This window comes from Ochotona princeps, chromosome 28, assembly GCF_030435755.1.
Source record: "Ochotona princeps isolate mOchPri1 chromosome 28, mOchPri1.hap1, whole genome shotgun sequence".
NCBI lineage: Eukaryota > Metazoa > Chordata > Mammalia > Lagomorpha > Ochotonidae > Ochotona > Ochotona princeps.
The window spans coordinates 6775694-6792006 of record NC_080859.1 but is presented as its reverse complement, the minus strand read 5'-3'; the positions used below and the strand labels follow the sequence as shown (position 1 = coordinate 6792006).

Here is a 16313-nt window from a genome sequence, read left to right as displayed (position 1 = left end):
GGAGAAGGACATTCCTTGGCTGACTTAGTTACAAACTCCAGTGTGTGCAAAAGTTTGCAGAAAGTTTCAAGGCACCCGCACCTTTTGCAGCTCATCTCAGGACTTTCAAAGAACCCTGCAGCCAACACCCAGGAGACTAGGTGGGAGGCAACTGAAACAGTGATGTGGTGATCAAAGCCCAACCAGGGCAGTGATAATAGAGGTAGAGACACGTATGCCAAGAAAAATGAGCAAGATTAGATACCCTCTTGCAAATGGAAATGGAAGAAGACTAGAGAATATTCAGAGACGTGGATATGCAAGATTCTGCAGAGTCTCAGGGCAGAATTAGCCATGGTTTTGTGCTTATTAGTTTTATATGCTCCTGTTTATAATCGGAAAAGGGGCCCAGCATGGTAGCCTAGCAGCTAAAGTCCTCACCTTGCGTGTGCCAAGATCCCATATGGGCGCAGGTTCTAATCCTGGCGGCCCTGCTTCCCACCCAGCTCCCTGCTTGTGGCCTGGGAAAGCAGTTGAGGATGGCCCAAAGTTTTGGGGACCCTTCACCTGCATGGGCGACCGGGAAGAGGCTCTGGGCTTCTGGGTTTGGATGAGCTCAGCTTTGGCTGTTGCAGCTAGTTGTGGAGTGAATCAGCGGACAGAGGACCTTTCTCTGTGTCTCTCTTCCTCTCTTGTATATCTGACTTTCCAATAAAAATAAATATTTTTTTTAAAAAAAAGAAAGTTATGGAAAAGAAAAAAACAGGCAAATAAAAAGATTCATAATGCCTTGAAGTGCATGAAAAGAGACTGTCAAGACTTGGGGCTTACACTGAGCTCGCTGCCTGCTCAGTTGAGCTCGGTTAGACAAGGCGAAATGCCTTCCTCATCATGTCTGAAGCCAGGAGTATGTTCGCTGCATTTACAGCTTCTTAAAATAGGAGTCAATAAAAAAAATTAAAAAGCAACAAGTGTGTGCAACTCGACTGGGGAGAAAAATCTCTTTTTTCCCCCTCCTGACACCACATTTCAAGTTTCATCTATTTATGCTGATTTTAATATGAGTGTTTACAAACTTGTAACCCAGAGAGGAGGGATCTGTTGCCCTCCATATGTAAGTTGGGTCATGAATGCCTAAACTTTTATGTGCAACGATATTTGTAATCAGATGAAACTCAAAAATTTCATCGAACTCTGAAGTGGTCTGTACTTCACTCTCTTAGAATCTGTAATCAGGAGCGCCGCTCACTCGCGCTTTATAATTTGGGGGCTTTTAAGTGGTCAGGGGAAGGTGACATCTGGGTACAGTCACATCTAAAGTCATCGTCCTCGTAACAGCCAGAGGATAATTTTAAAACCTGGCGTGAAGAAAGGTAGAGTCTGTGTATTTGAGGCTTGTTGGGAGGCGTGGTTGCCTCCTACCGACCCCAGGGGTTTACATGAGACAGTTCTCTTTGGTATCTTAAGGTGGGACGGCAGCCTGGGCCCAGGCCACAGTGCTTGGAGTGAGGGTGCGGCTGCGGTGACCAGCCGGTTTAACTGCAGGCTCTTCTTAGCAGTAAACCACACGCCTGTATTCATCACTGATTTTCAAATGATAGGGTTCTCTATCGCTGGTTTAAGAGCCACAGCCTTGCATTCCTGAATCTATATTATGCCAAAGGAATAACAATTTGGTGGCTGGAAACAAAAATGGTTATTATACGGCTCCAAAATGCTCATTGGCACAGTATGCTAAGAACAGCAGAAATTCACCCATAAGAAGCAGAATTTATTTGTTCTTAAAAATAGCCTCATGCTCTAAAAATATGGAGTAAGAAGTATCATCGTGGTTCAAAAATATTTCACTTTCAATATGTAAGCGCCTTAAAACATGCAACTTATTGTCTGAAATGCCATCATCTCCAAGCAGCGGGGAAATATTTCAAGAGGAAAATAGAATGTTTTTTAAGTCATTATCTTGAGTTGGAGGTGTTTGCCAAAGGGACAGCTGTGATGCATGTCTACCTTCGTGTGTCTCCCGCCGCACCAGATCAGTGTTTTAAAGTATGGGCAAGAAGTCTTAGACTGTGCTGGCACTTCTGAGCACCCTCAACGAAAATTAGCAAACAAGCGAAGAAAACTTTCTTCAGAACATGCGTGACGTGTTTCCACTTGCTGGCCCAGTACTCCTCAATCTCAGCATGACATCTTTTCATGAGGCAGTTTTACTTCCTTGTAGCAAAATAGCTCCTCCATGCAAACCAGTATCGGCACCCACCACGCCGGGGGTTTTAGTTTCTTCTGATGTGTTCAAGCTTCATCGCTCTGCCTAACTGACTATTTTTTCCCCTCCTTTTGAAATCACCCAGCTAATTTTCCATTTGATTGTTTACTCAAGCCAGGTCTCACGCAGGCTTAAATATGTTAGTGTGTCCGTCTGAACTTCTGCTAGCAAATTTTGTCATTCTCTCTGTATCCGGTGTGATCCAGAGCCGCAGAGGCCCTGACGTGTAGAGCAAGGGTTTAGGAAGCTGGAATCTCTCGATATTGTGCCTCAGCAGGCAGTTTCTCTAAGTGAAAATACTCTTTTTAATTCCGCTCATGAGAACGGGTCAATATATTTTTTCATATGATTGCTTTTGCCACCAGCATCATCCAAATGACCCATCACAGAAAACTGTGGCTTTTGACACATTCATCCAGCTTTGGAGGGTTTGGGTTAGCTGATTTCCTTGATGTGTTATAAGAGCAGCATAATTTCCGTTCAGATTCAGCCAACATTTCTCAAACCTTACTGTGTACTCAGCACATGTTTTAGGGGTATTTCATTTGTTTTACAGGGGGTTTTGTTTCCCAGGGACTTTGAGAATTTTATGTACAATCTGATTGACAGATTTAATCTTGTAGTTGTGTGTGTTATATTTAGCCTGTATATTCACACATGAAATGGTACAGGTAAATGTATGGATGCAAAAAGCAAGAGTGCTTTGCACAATGTATCTCAAATACATTTTGATTTCAGGAATGTTCCCATAAATAGTTTCAAAATGCGTCAATGCCCTGCCTGCATGATTCGTTTTTGCCAGCCCTCTGCTCCCCCTCTGGCCAGCACAAACTTACCTCCAGGCTGCTCCACACTGCTAGAGTCTCTAGTTTGTGGGCAGCCCAATGTCAGCAGATCTCTGCCACTCACTCTGAAACCTCTGTGGGTCTATGTTTCTACCAAATCAGCCCAGGACCCTGTGGCCTGGAATTCAAGGTCTCTGTAGCTTGACTTCCGGGTCCCAAAGGTAGGGGTTCTGCAGCACCTCTCTCTTTCCATAGAACAGGTTCTTCAAGGAGTCGCCCACTGTGCTCTATTCCTGCCTTGCTCTTTGCCCAGCACCTAGACCACAAACCTTGCAGTCCTATCCTCTCCATCTGTGCTTTCCTCTGCTAAGACACCTTGTTGGAGAACCGCCCACCCAGGAGCTGGATGACCCTGCATCTGGATGACTCCATGGGCCCCCCACCTAGTCTGGCTCTGTCGCTCTGCGTGTGTTTTCCACAGGTCTGCATCGGATGATCACAGAGGCATTAACATGCCCTGGGAAGCCTGGCACCTGTCTTACATCCTCACTGCACAGCACACAGTGCTGTCCATCCAGAGCCAGGAGACACTTTGGTTTTGTGATGCTAATGATGCTATCGATGACAGTAACAATGAGGTTTAACCGTCCCCTTAGTGAGCCTCAGTAAACATGTCTAGTTTTCCAGCAAGGGTTGTTGAGTAAGGTGCTTGGTCTGTCTTAGTCTCCAACTCGGGCAAGGGGAGGAAGCAGGCAGAGGGCTTTCTGAATTCAGGTTGAATTTCTAATCAATATCAATAGCTCTACCCGTGGTGGTAGGATAGAAGGAGAAGATACAAAAGGATGAGACTAAGGCAGAAACTTGGGGAGATCTTCTCAGTCTTCCTGCTGGGTGGTTTTCTCTTTGGCCCATCAGCACCTGGACCAAGGTACTGTCAGATCACATGGTTCCGAGAAGGAGTCCCGGTCTGGGACGTCCTGAGAGAACCTGCGAATCAGGCTCTCCAGGATTGCACACTGCACTGGATGTGTGTAAGTAGGAGAAAACTCTAGGGAGAAGTCCCTTAGAGAAGAGGGGAACTGGTGGTGGACTCTGCAAGTGGCTTCCCCTTCTCCTGCAGGTCCCAGAAATTATAGGCCTATGGTATAACCTTTCTTCATTTAAGGACACATAGACACACAAAATTAAACCCAAACCAGTGAACTGAAATAATGAGTCACCCCAGCCAGGCCTCTGCCAAGCTAGTTAAAGTGCAAACCAATTCTGTTGCTTTTCTTAGACTCTGTACAACTGTCTGAATTTCTTCCTGAAATTCTTTAGTATGAGAAATAAATGGGTGCTGACTTGTGAGCAAGTGAATATACATTAGCTGTCTTCCCATCAGTTTTTCATCTTGCTTTGGGAGAATACCGAAGGACCCGCAGCCTGGGCAAAGCCCTGCATCCTGTGGTGTGGTCATGTGCGTGGCTTGTGTTTCCCATTGTCAGACTCGGCTGCTGGGGCTCCCGTGGGGTGTGCCTTCTCTGGAGGCACCGCTGAATGTTGCTCTGTGTTCACAGGGAACGGATACGGCAATCCCCGGAACTCACCAGGTCTGCTGGTCTCACCTGGCAACTTGAACAAGAATATGCAAGCGAAATCGCCTCCCCCCATGAATCTAGGAATGAATAATCGTAAACCAGATCTCCGAGTTCTTATTCCACCGGGCAGCAAGAGTGCAATGCCATCAGTGGTAATGCCAACATACTTTTATTTAGTAAATGTTGAGACTGTGACTTTTATATTTGCTGTTTGGGGATTGGTCTAATTTAATAAATGACTTAAGTTCTCTCTGTCCCCAACATTAATTGACCCATCAGTACTATTGGTGGAACCCTGTTTGGGTGTAGCTATTATTTCTGGTAACTAATTTACATTACCCTTTTATGAGTAAATAAGGCCCAGCATCCAGTCAAGCTCTGCATAACTCTGGGGTTCTGGGAAGGAACTGGGTTTCTTAAAAGAACAATGTTTCTTTTTAAAGCTTCTCATTCAGCTAGAACAAAGTCAGACGTTCCTATTGGCCCATGAGTTCCAGAGTAAAACTGGATGGGGTATTTCATAACATAGTATTTTTACAGTGTGGAGCTATTTGTGTTCTCAGAGTGCTGACAGGGAGGGATGTGGCTGTCCGTACTTCTAAGTGAATGTTCCACTGTTGATTGGCGCATCCCCTCCTAGCTGCAGCACTGGGACGGCTAATGCCGTGTGTCTGCACCTGCCTCAGTTCCTCTCTCCACGTTGGTCGCTTCATGCCACAGGTTCTCTCTCCAAAGCCGAGGGTGCCAAAAATGCTATTTTCAGAACAGAGATTTTTATTTTATATCAGAACAGCAGTGTTGCACTTATAAGAAAAAGAATTGATGAAAAACATATATTTAAATACATAGAATCTCTCCAGCCCCATCCTTGTCTGTCTTTCACGTCTGCAACCCTCAGATGAGAATAATACTGAATCCAACCACAGAGAGATTTACTTCTGTGTTTTCCACATGAGCTTTGCTTAAGAGCGAAGAGGTTTAAAATCAACATTCAATAGGCAAATTTAGATTGTTCTGGAAACATGTCTCCTTTTTTTTCTTCTTCTTTCTTCTCTTTCTGTGCTCTGCGACAAGCTTCAGGGCCACACAGCCATGCACGTTGGTTAGTTTATTAAGAGCCCAGTGCAGATGAAATTTAAGAGCGACCCTCCACCCCCCCCAAAAAAATCACAGAGCTCGCAGCATTCCCTCTGGGAAAGGGTGGATCTAATAAATGAAGCCTCCCCCAGGGCGCCAGTCAGGCAGCGTGGGCCAGGCATGCCCAAGTGTCCCCATCAGCTGATGCCCTGTGGCTCGCCCTAATGCTTTCCCATGGATGCTGCCTGGAGTGGGTCACCGGTCCGTCGGGGCTCCCCCTGGCAGCCAGGTGGGGGTCCCTCCTTCAGCACGTGGGCTTCCCAAGCACAGCCCCTTCTTACATGTAGTGATGAGATAATGAGCATGGAGACACTGACCTGTTCTGAAAATGGGATGGATGGTCTTCACATTTGAGACAAACACCTCATTAAGGGGAACAAAGAATGCCTTTGTAGGGAGTTATCTGCAGAGTCTGGCTTTCAAAACTGTTTAAACTGTTGTGTCTATCAGACGCTGCTTTTCCTTTTGTTGGAAAGATTTTGCCCCATTATAAATATTTACCGGCACTAATCACTCCAACTCCTTCCCCACGCTCTCAGTCTGAGGATGTCGACTTGCTCTTGGTGAGTGGGGAGAGGGCTTCTCTCTGGGAGGGTCTGAGAAAATAAAAGGCCCACGACTGCCTTCGGGGAGGTGGTAGCTGCGTGTGACCAGAGCCTGTGACTGCTGACGGTATCTAAATGGCATTGATCTCTAGCGGCACTCACAGGTGAAAAGAATGCCAAATTGTTTATTATTTCAGTCCCAACCTCTGCAGCTGAAGACCGTCTTTCCCATAACTGCGGACTTAATTTACAGTTAAAATTCAGAGGCACACAAACACACACACAAAGTGGCTTTGGCTACGTACAACCAAGGTATTTATTTTTCCAAGAGTGAAAGTGTCATGACTTGAAGTTTGGGTGGCTGTGGAGTTGCTTTGCTGCAAGGAGTTAAATGCACCTTGGCGGCCAGGCCTTCCTTGGAGGGAAGTGTCCAAGGGACCTGAAGAAGTGGTCAGAGCACCACCTGCTGGGCATACCATGACATGTGCCCTACCCATGGCTCTGCTGTACATAGAAGTGAATGTAAAAACCACCATAGTGAGCTTTCATTTTTAAAAAAATTTACATTTGAATAAAAACTGAAACAATGAAAGTACAGTATACATATTTCATCAGTTTTCCACATAGTCTGTTTTTACCCATAATAAAGCAGTGGTACTTGTAACTAGTTCAGTTGCCTAGGAGATACTGATGTAATGGGTTACCATGGCAACAACTGGTCTCTTGAAAGGTTGTAAATGATAGGGTTGGCAGAGTTCATAGAGACACATGTTAAATGATTAATTTCATGAGCTTTGTACCAAGTTATCTCTAAGTGCAAAACTCATGCTGAAATCTCACGTTTTTAACGTTCCTGAAGAATTCCACCAATAATGTCTTTTTATTTACTTTAAAAGAATCAGAGGATAAATAACTCCCAGTCGGCTCAGTCGTTGGCTACCCCGGTGGTTTCCGTGGCAACCCCTACTTTACCAGGACAAGGAATGGGAGGATACCCATCAGCCATTTCTACAACCTATGGTACCGGTGAGTGCCTTGGCCATGTGCAAACAGTGCATGGCATACTTTTTATTAAAAAAAAAAAAAACAAGATGGAAAAAAAATTATCTGTTACTCTATGAGATAACTGGGATTCAATAGCTGTGGATTCCTGGGTCCTATACATGTCCTATTCTTTATGATGACAAAGTGAAACCTACCTTTTCCCTTCTCAAGTGAGAGGAAGTTTGGTTTACCCAACCTCAGACTAGAATGGTGGCAAAAACAAAAACAACCCCAGAGATGTTATTTCTTTGATAGACAAGAAAGCTCACTTTTGCAGGATTGCTGAAAACATGCTCCTAGATTGTGAAACACATATATTCCGTTCCTTCTAGAGATGTGTGTAACATTGTAGAATTATTGGCTGAATGACTTGGAAGCTCTCATGAAATACCTACCCTGATATGTGATATATTCCTGTTGCTTTAACCCCATTCTCCTGCATAAATTTAAAAAAAAATGATTGCTAACCATAAATGCCAGTAGAGCACTCTTGAAACTGACATGTATGCGCTGTTGACTGCTTGATAATTGCCTGGCTCAGATGCCCCCTTCTTGTCCCCTTGTTTGTTCTAGAGTATTCTCTGAGCAGTGCAGACCTGTCATCTCTGTCTGGTTTTAACACCGCCAGCGCTCTCCACCTCGGCTCAGTCACCGGCTGGCAACAGCAGCATCTACATAACATGCCACCGTCTGCCCTCAGCCAGTTGGGGTAAGCAGCATTATCTCTTCTGTAACGTCACTTTCAAATGCATTTTTAAGTGACCATGGCCATCTCTGAGTGCATGCTCTCATAGCCCGTGGGTCAGAAGATTCAGCTTCATGGAAACCTGGAAATGATTGTCAGATCAGTACCTCTGATGTGACTACATTCCTTATTCTTTGCAAGAACAGGGGTCTCTGTGATGGTGAGGTGAATTCCTACGTGTTTCGGCCACATTTTGCTTCCTTTTTTGTAACAGGCAGAGCTGTCATCTGAATTTTTGCCCAGTTCACATGGGATGTGGATATGTAGAGAAGTTGCTTTGAGCATTTAAGATACTGGAGTCTCTCACTTGCACAAACTACAAAGTTCATGCATTGATACATTAGAAGCACTCAAAGAACATTTGTGTATTTATAGTTACCATATAAAAGTAATCTCTGAAGATGTGGCTGATTAGTACAAGCAATACTATAAATTGGGTTATAAAAGTGATTTCTATTTGCTGAAGACAGACAATGTGTCTTTCTGCCCCCTTGTGGCAGTTTTGAGATAGGTCTTTATCATAGAAACAACTCATGTCATTGAAACAGTACTTCACAACACTTCTTATAAAACGATCCTTAGTTCTTAAAAAAAAAAAAAAATTACAATGTGAACTAAAGTGAGGGACCTGACTTGAACTTTAAGTTAAACTGCATCTAGTCTTCAAGAGGAAATACAAAGAGATCATATAATATTTCAAGTTGAGTTTTTAGAGAGACATTCTACACACTGAACTCACTTTGGCTTTTCTGCTGGACCGTTTGGTTTTATTAATGAACTATTTTAACACCCACACTTCTAAGGAGATAGGGAGACTAAAAGATGAGTTGGAATAGAAATCCCTGACTGACAGCACATTTCTCGTGTGCCTCGACTGCTGCCTCTCCGGCTTTCACGTAGATGAGTGATCCCGTGGCATCCTCCAGTCATTCTTGCTTCGTGTTCATTTAGGATAATCATTGAAATGCATTCCCGTGGTGCTGCTGCCCCACTTCCTTGAAGGGTCTTGAAGGATAAATACGTCAAGTATTTATCACGCTCAGAGTGACTCTCCCTGAGACGTGTAAGCTTTCTCTGGAATGTTCACTCTCCAAGTAGACCTAAGAACACAATCACCAACACGTGTGTGTGACGTCACACTGCTGTGCATACCGGTAAATCACTCTGCCTACTTTTCATCAGAAACGAAAGTCACTCTACGTCTCATTGTGTGCAGAATGCATCTGTGGTAGGGTTAGATTGCTCTAGAAATTACCAGCATTAAAAAAATCAGGCTCTTTGAATGTGCTTTTTTTATATGACACTTGACAATGTGCTTTCTCACCTACAAACATGTATTTATGTGCATGTCTTAACTGGAGCACCGTTTCACATTTTCCTCTGTGGTGTGCAGAGAACCTCATTCCCTGGTGCCCTAAACAAAGATCGACACAGATGAGAAACCAGACACAGTCCTGGTAGAGGGAGACCAAACGACGACAGCCAAGCTTGCAGCCTTTGGTTTTTTGGGCTCCAACGTTTGTCTGTCTGCTTTAATGACACCCAATCATTTCCTAGTTCATTCAGATCAGCAGAAGGACCCAGTCAGTCTTACTGACACCCTCTGTCTCCCTCTGTCATAGACAAATGCACACACACACAGCACGTGGCATCACGCCTCCCAGCAGGGCTCCTGTCTCAAGGATGTCCTCAGCAAGGGAAGCCACACACACACACACACACACACACACACACACACACACCACCTTTTTGCAAGAAGATTCTTTCCAATGGATTCCCCATATCCACACCATGAAATTCTTCTCCCAGAAATCCCAAATTGTAATATTGATGTAAAATACATGCATGATCTACTTTAGTTCCTTGTAGTGTCAGGTTTTCCAGGCCTGAATAATCACAGAGAGTTGTGTAGTGGGTGCATTTGCTTAGATGCCTGCCACCTCCAGCCCACATCATGGACTGTGACCCGCTCCCTGAAGTAGGTACTCTGAGCAGCCCAAGATGGTGACCGCAGTTTTCAGAATTGCAAAAGTACAGATGAAGTATTCTTTTTTTTTTTTTGTCCTTTTAAATTTTAAATTTTCAAAGCTGTCCTTTTTTTTTATTTTTTTGAGATAGCATATTTTTGGCTTACATTATAATCCAAGATTTAAGGGCCCAGCTAAAGAAAGAGTTCAGTAAACAAACAAAAACAAGACTGTAACCCAGCAGAAAGATGGCAAGTGCTGGAAACCACAGTTAGATGAAAAGTTGCTCAGCTTCACTCATAGAAAGTCAAATTTTAAATAGTCACAAAATCACTAATACTAGAATAGTGCATGATTCCTATACGTTTGTCAAATATTTAAAACCATTGACAAAAAATAAGAATTTGCAGCAAAGCTGCCAAACACAGGTATTTTTTTCATTTTGTTTAGCTCTCACATACAAGGGAGAACATGTTGCATTTGTCTCTCTGTGTCTGGCTTGTTTCATTCAACACAATGTCCTCCAGCTCTAACCATTTTTTGAAGCTGTGTGGTGTCTGACTTTATCTGACTGAGTTAGACACACAGTACCCATTGATTGGTTGTAAAGAGAAGTGTGACTGGCAGAGAAAGAATTAAGGGGTCATTTGAATATTGATACTTGAATACAAGTTTTAGACATTTTTCTCAGTCACCGTCCTAAAAAGAGTGTCCTTACAGCATCTGCATGCCTCCCTCATGTTGATGTGGGTGTCCAGGAGAGATTACGTAGAGAAGAGTTTTGAAAGCTCAGGTTAAATGTCTTGGATAGTCTTAACTTCCAGGTGAAGGCAGTGAGAAACACAGATAAATCTCTCCAGCCATTTTTCGTTCTGAACAATGATGGGCGAGGATAGGCATCGTGTACGCCTGGGCAGGACTGCATCTGGGCTTTCTGCTTATCTCGCTTCCTCTCTCCACCTACCTCCATATCACTCGCCCACACAGGGGAGCTATTTCACCACTACCTGCTTCTACAATTATCTGTGTCTGTAATTTTGTCTCAAAAGCAAATAGACCAACATGCTTGTATTCAGATCTAGCACATATGAGGTTGAGTGATTATGATGTTGTTGTTTTTTTTTTCTTTTCAAGAAAACACTTCTTTGATAAGAGACTAGTCATTTTCTTTTGGGTCCCACCTCAGAGTCTAAGGACACCAATCCTAAGGGATCCCTTAGATTTCGTTACTGTGACATAGTCACCGGATTTACTCGTAATACTTCATGACTGCTTTCTGTCTCAAAGGAAGTATCAGCAGCAGAGACGCAGGGTGGGCTCCGAGGAGGAAAGAACTGGCAGTCGTTGTTACATCTTTTGTGGGGAAGATGTACAGAAAGACACACGCCAGGCAGTTAACGTAGACAGATGCAGCAACACGTGGATGACAGAGCGTCCAAAATCTAACTGAAAGAAGCAGCGTTTGGATGTTATTTTTGATTAATGTATTTAGATCAGTTGCTTATACTAGCCCAACTTATTAATTTTTTTCTAATTTTCCCCGTATCATTCTGCCTGGGAAGACTTGATCTAAACATCAAAGGGCACGTAACAGTATTTATTGATATGCCACTTTATTTTCAGGCTCCTAATTGACATTCATTATTAAACAGTTGTGTGATTCCTAGTCAAAGCATTTAATTAAATTTTAGAGAAATAATCTTTCTTACCCAGAGCGAGGAAAATTATTTCTTTCAGAAATCAAAAGATGATTTCCTCAAACATCAAAATGAATCATTAAGTAACTTTGAACCAAGATAAAATAGTCCACCATCCTGAATCCTTTTGAAATACAGGTGTTCCCTCCCTCACTCCTCATTTTAATATCTCCTTGATTTAAAGATTATTTAATTAAAACTCTTAGAAAACTAGTAGACTAATAGAGACTGTGAAAGAATAAGTTACAAATAAATAGCTCCACGCATAAACAGGTGATTGAAAATTATATTCATTCATCATGAGACCTTTGATATAAAACAATAAGGACCCTTTGATTACATCAGATCATAAAAAGCCAGAGAAAAGCTTGGTAGAGAAATAATTCTCCTTTAGAATATTCTGTGCGTTAGCTGGTTTATTAATAAGGGAAGGAAGACAAGCCTTTGCCGGTAGGTGGTGCTTTTGTATAAAACATCACTCACAGATTAACTCATTTCTGCCACATTTTATAGCCCCGTAGTCAATCTTCAGTCCCTCTCGCTCATCTCCAAAAAACGCAGCCCACGTCACCCCCACTTTGTTCTCAAAAACACACATCTGCTCCCTCACTGCTCAGCAAGACAGCGTCTCCCATGGGGAGCAGCCTAATTATTCGGAGACAGGCTTGGTCACCTTTGTTGAAAATGGGTGTGTCCGTAGGGTTAATTCCTGATGGAGATTCTTTGGACCAAAGAGGCTCCTGGACCTAGCAGTGTGGTCAAGAGATGCTGGCTGTGGCCGTGGCTGTCCGTGCAGGCAGGATGCTAGGGCAGTGGCAGGTGGCTCTATCCTGGTCAGAGTGCTTGTACACAAAACGGGGCTCCCTGCTGCCACTCTCCCGCTTCCATTATGGAGTAATGATGTTCCCAGGGCAGGAATGAGGAGTGAGGATTATAGGATATAGCAATGGCCAGGACTGCCTACACTGTACCCTTGTCCTCACAACATGAGTGCATCAACCCAGGGCAGGTAAAAAGGGGCTGTAGGGACTCCACCAGAGAGAAAGGCAATGGTAGCAAAGTTGAGGTGATGACAAGAGAAATGGCAGTGTTTGAATGCTCTGTAAGTCCAATTGTCTTGCGGTCTGTAGTAGAATGGAAAGGCTAAGTAGTTTTAAGTCTTTAAGATCAATGCTTTCTCCAAAGATTTGGAGCTCTCTCTCTCAGGTTCCCTTTTTCTCCCCCACCAAGCTAATCATCAGATATGGGCGGCTGTGTAGCTCTCCATGGGTTCTGTTGCATTTGAAACTTGAACTCTCTTCAACTCTCTCAAAAAACTTTGCAACTCCACTTATACACACTTAACCCATTGGAAGGAAGCATGTATCTCAACCCACTAGGCTCATTCAGGCGTTATTAGTCCACCAACAAGATCCAGTTCAAAGGCCCAGAGGTGTGTCTGACGGCATAGGGCCTTCCCTCTGGGAACTTGTCTAGGGTAGAAACACCACAGCTGCCTCCTGTCCGAAACTTCTCTGAAAGAGTGCCCCGTGTATGGTGGAGCTCCTGAGCACCTGGGCCAGGCGCAGTGTGGCCTCAGTGGCCCTAAGCGAGCAACGCCCCTGAGCACCCCCAAGCCCACCGTAGGCAGTCTAGGCATGCTCTGGTGTCTCTGCGAGTCTTGAAGCTGATGTATGATGTAATTGTGAGTTCCTGGGGCCTCCAGGCCTCCTCCATCTGTAACTGGGTTTCCTTTCCTCCTACAGAGCTTGCACTAGCACTCATTTATCTCAGAGTTCAAATCTCTCCCTGCCTTCTACTCAAAGCCTCAACATCAAGTCAGAACCTGTTTCTCCTCCTAGAGACCGTACCACCACCCCTTCGAGATACCCACCACACACGCGCCACGACGCGGGGAGGTCTCCTGTTGACAGCTTGAGCAGCTGCAGCAGCTCGTACGACGGCAGCGACCGGGAGGATCATCGCAACGAATTCCACTCCCCCATTGGACTCACCAGACCTTCGCCGGACGAAAGGGAAAGTCCCTCCGTCAAACGCATGCGACTCTCTGAAGGATGGGCGACATGATCACATATTACTTACTAGTTTTTTTTTTTTCTTGCAGTGTGTGTGTGTGCTATACCTTAATGGGGAGGGGGGGTCGATATGCATTATATGTGCCGTGTGTGGAAAAAAAAAAAAGTCAGGTACTCTGTTTTGTAAAAGTACTTTTAAATTGCCTCAGTGATACAGTATAAAGATAAACAGAAATGCTGAGATAAGCTTAGCACTTGAGTTGTACAACAAAACACTTGTACAAAATAGATTTTAAGGCTAACTTCTTTTCACTGTTGTGCTCCTTTGCAAAATGTATGTTACAATAGATAGTGTCATGTTGCAGGTTCAACGTTATTTACATGTAAATAGAAAAAAGGAAACATTTGCCAAAAGCGGCAGATCTTTACTGAAAAAGAGAGCAGCTGTATGCAACATATAGAAAAAAATTAAATAAAATGTATTAAAGTTTGGACAGACCCAGCAGTGGGTGGCCATTCGTAAAAATTAGGAATATGCCTGGTCACCCAACATTCGAGCGTGCTCGCAAACCTGCAGTATGGCACTCATTGAAAAGGATCAAAGACCATTAAAAAGAGGACCATACCTATCTTTAAAAAAAAAAAAAAGCAAAAAACAACAAAAAAAATACAAAACATGTGGAGTTTGAGGGCTGACGTATTTAATTAAATAAAGAAATCTGGGTCTGCATCTCTTATTAAATAAAAATATAAAAATATGTACATTACATTTTGCTTATTTTCATATAAAAGGTAAGACAGAGTTTGCAAAGCATTTGTGGCTTTTTGTAGTTTACTTAAGCCAAAATGTGTTTTTGCCCCCTCGATAGCTTCGCTAATATTTTAAAAACAGTCCTGTAAAAAAACCAAAAAGGACTTTTTGTATAGAAAGCACTGCCCTAAGCCATGAAGAACTCATGCTTTGCTAACCAAGATTACTGTTTTCTCTTTGTAGAAGTTTTGTTTTTGAAATGTGTATTTCTAATTATATAAAATATTAAGAATCTTTTAAAAAATCTGTGAAATTAACATGCTTGTGTATAGCTTTCTAATATATATAATATTATGGTCATAGCAGAAGTTTTGTTATCTTAATAGCAGGGAGGGGAGTATATCTGTGCGGTTGCACATTTGAGTAACTATTTTCTTTCTGCTTTCTTTTACTCTGCATACATTTTATAAGTTCAAGGTCAGCTGTCAATAAAAGGATAACCTGTGGGGTTAGAACATACCACATCGCAACACCCTAAGTTGTTTCGAATACCTAAGCCATCTGTTGGGTCACCGGACATCCATTGGATATACTAATTGGTTTCTTTCATGCAACTTTTGTCTTGTGTTTCGCATTTTTACCAAATGCAGGGCCCTTTTCTGACCTCATCATTTCACCATGCCTCTTGGAATTCAGTAAGTGCACACCCTAACTTGCCCATTTCCAAAGTCTTGGGGTTGGTTTTCAGCCTAGAATTTTTGACATGCTCTTTAGAAATATGCCCAGAATAGAGAAGCCAGTCCGGGGTTTTTGTCCTGCAGACACAGCCCCAGAAGCAGGTGATAGAGTCTATTCGGTGAAGACCAGATTCCCACAAAAGACCGATGGGAAAGCCTGGGTGCTAGACAAGAAGGAAGCAGGGATAGGAAGGGCTAGTTGCTTCGTCATTCAATTTTAATTATTTTAACTGACCCTTGACAATCTTGTCAGCAATCTAGGACTGTTTGGAACAATGTCGATGTGTCAGGACCCCCCACATGTCACTTCTGCATAAGCATGTATGTCATTTTTTTCTTCAATAAAGAGATTTAATAGCCATTTCAAGAAATCCCATTAAAGAACTTCTCTATGTCCCTTTTTTTTTTTTTTTAATTTTCCAAGGAGATATAACTCTTGTCTAGTACTCGTCTATAAGGGAATCATCTTCAGGCCCTTTAAAAAGTGAGTGCCATAAAAAGAAAATTTAAGTTGATGTATTGTTAAAAGCTATTTTAGTCCAGGAATGATTTTTCTTCTCTTGGAATGTGAAGATCTGTTGATTCATCTCCAAACACGAGTATTAACATACACAGCAAAGAAGATACAAAGAGACCTCTCAGCACTGCTCTGTTGCGTGCAGGCCGTTTCTTAGCCGTCTGTGTTTTCTTTCACTTGCATAGCTGCTATGCATGTCTCGTTGTAACCGGCTGCCGCTGGGTGGCAGAAGCCGAGACCTTATTAACTAGGCTATATTTTTCTTAACTTGATCGGAAATCCACATTAGACCACAGTGCACCTTAGGTTGTATCCATACAGGATGCTAGCCTGCCTTGTACTAACTGATGTTTTATATGCTTAGAAGAAAAAAAAAAAAGGAAAAAAAAATAATCTATCAACCATTTGTTATATATCCCACTCTCAAGGTATCCATGGAACATGAAATAGCACCATTTATGCAGAGGAAAAGCATTAAAACCATCCCTGAAAATACACTCTCTCGCATACACACGTGGGGGGGGGAGAAAGAAGAAAATCAGAAAATC

The 16313-nt window shown here is 43.0% G+C and overlaps 1 protein-coding gene across 7 annotated transcripts in view; it reads left to right on the top strand.

Annotated features, from left to right (window-relative positions):
- The window catches only part of MEF2C (myocyte enhancer factor 2C), a 159067-nt gene extending 144062 nt beyond the window's left edge, over positions 1 to 15005 (top strand). For 5 of the 7 annotated variants that reach the window (XM_058656352.1, XM_058656354.1, XM_058656357.1 and 2 more), the window contains 4 exons: positions 4590 to 4762; positions 7189 to 7318; positions 7910 to 8045; positions 13491 to 15005. In XM_058656352.1, coding sequence (XP_058512335.1) covers positions 4590 to 4762; positions 7189 to 7318; positions 7910 to 8045; positions 13491 to 13812 — 761 coding nt within the window. In that variant the 3' untranslated portion in view covers positions 13813 to 15005. The remainder of the gene's footprint in view (positions 1 to 4589; positions 4763 to 7188; positions 7319 to 7909; positions 8046 to 13490) is intronic. The other 2 variants (XM_058656356.1, XM_012927314.3) reach the window with 1 other exon arrangement.
- The last annotated feature ends 1308 nt before the right edge of the window (positions 15006 to 16313 follow it).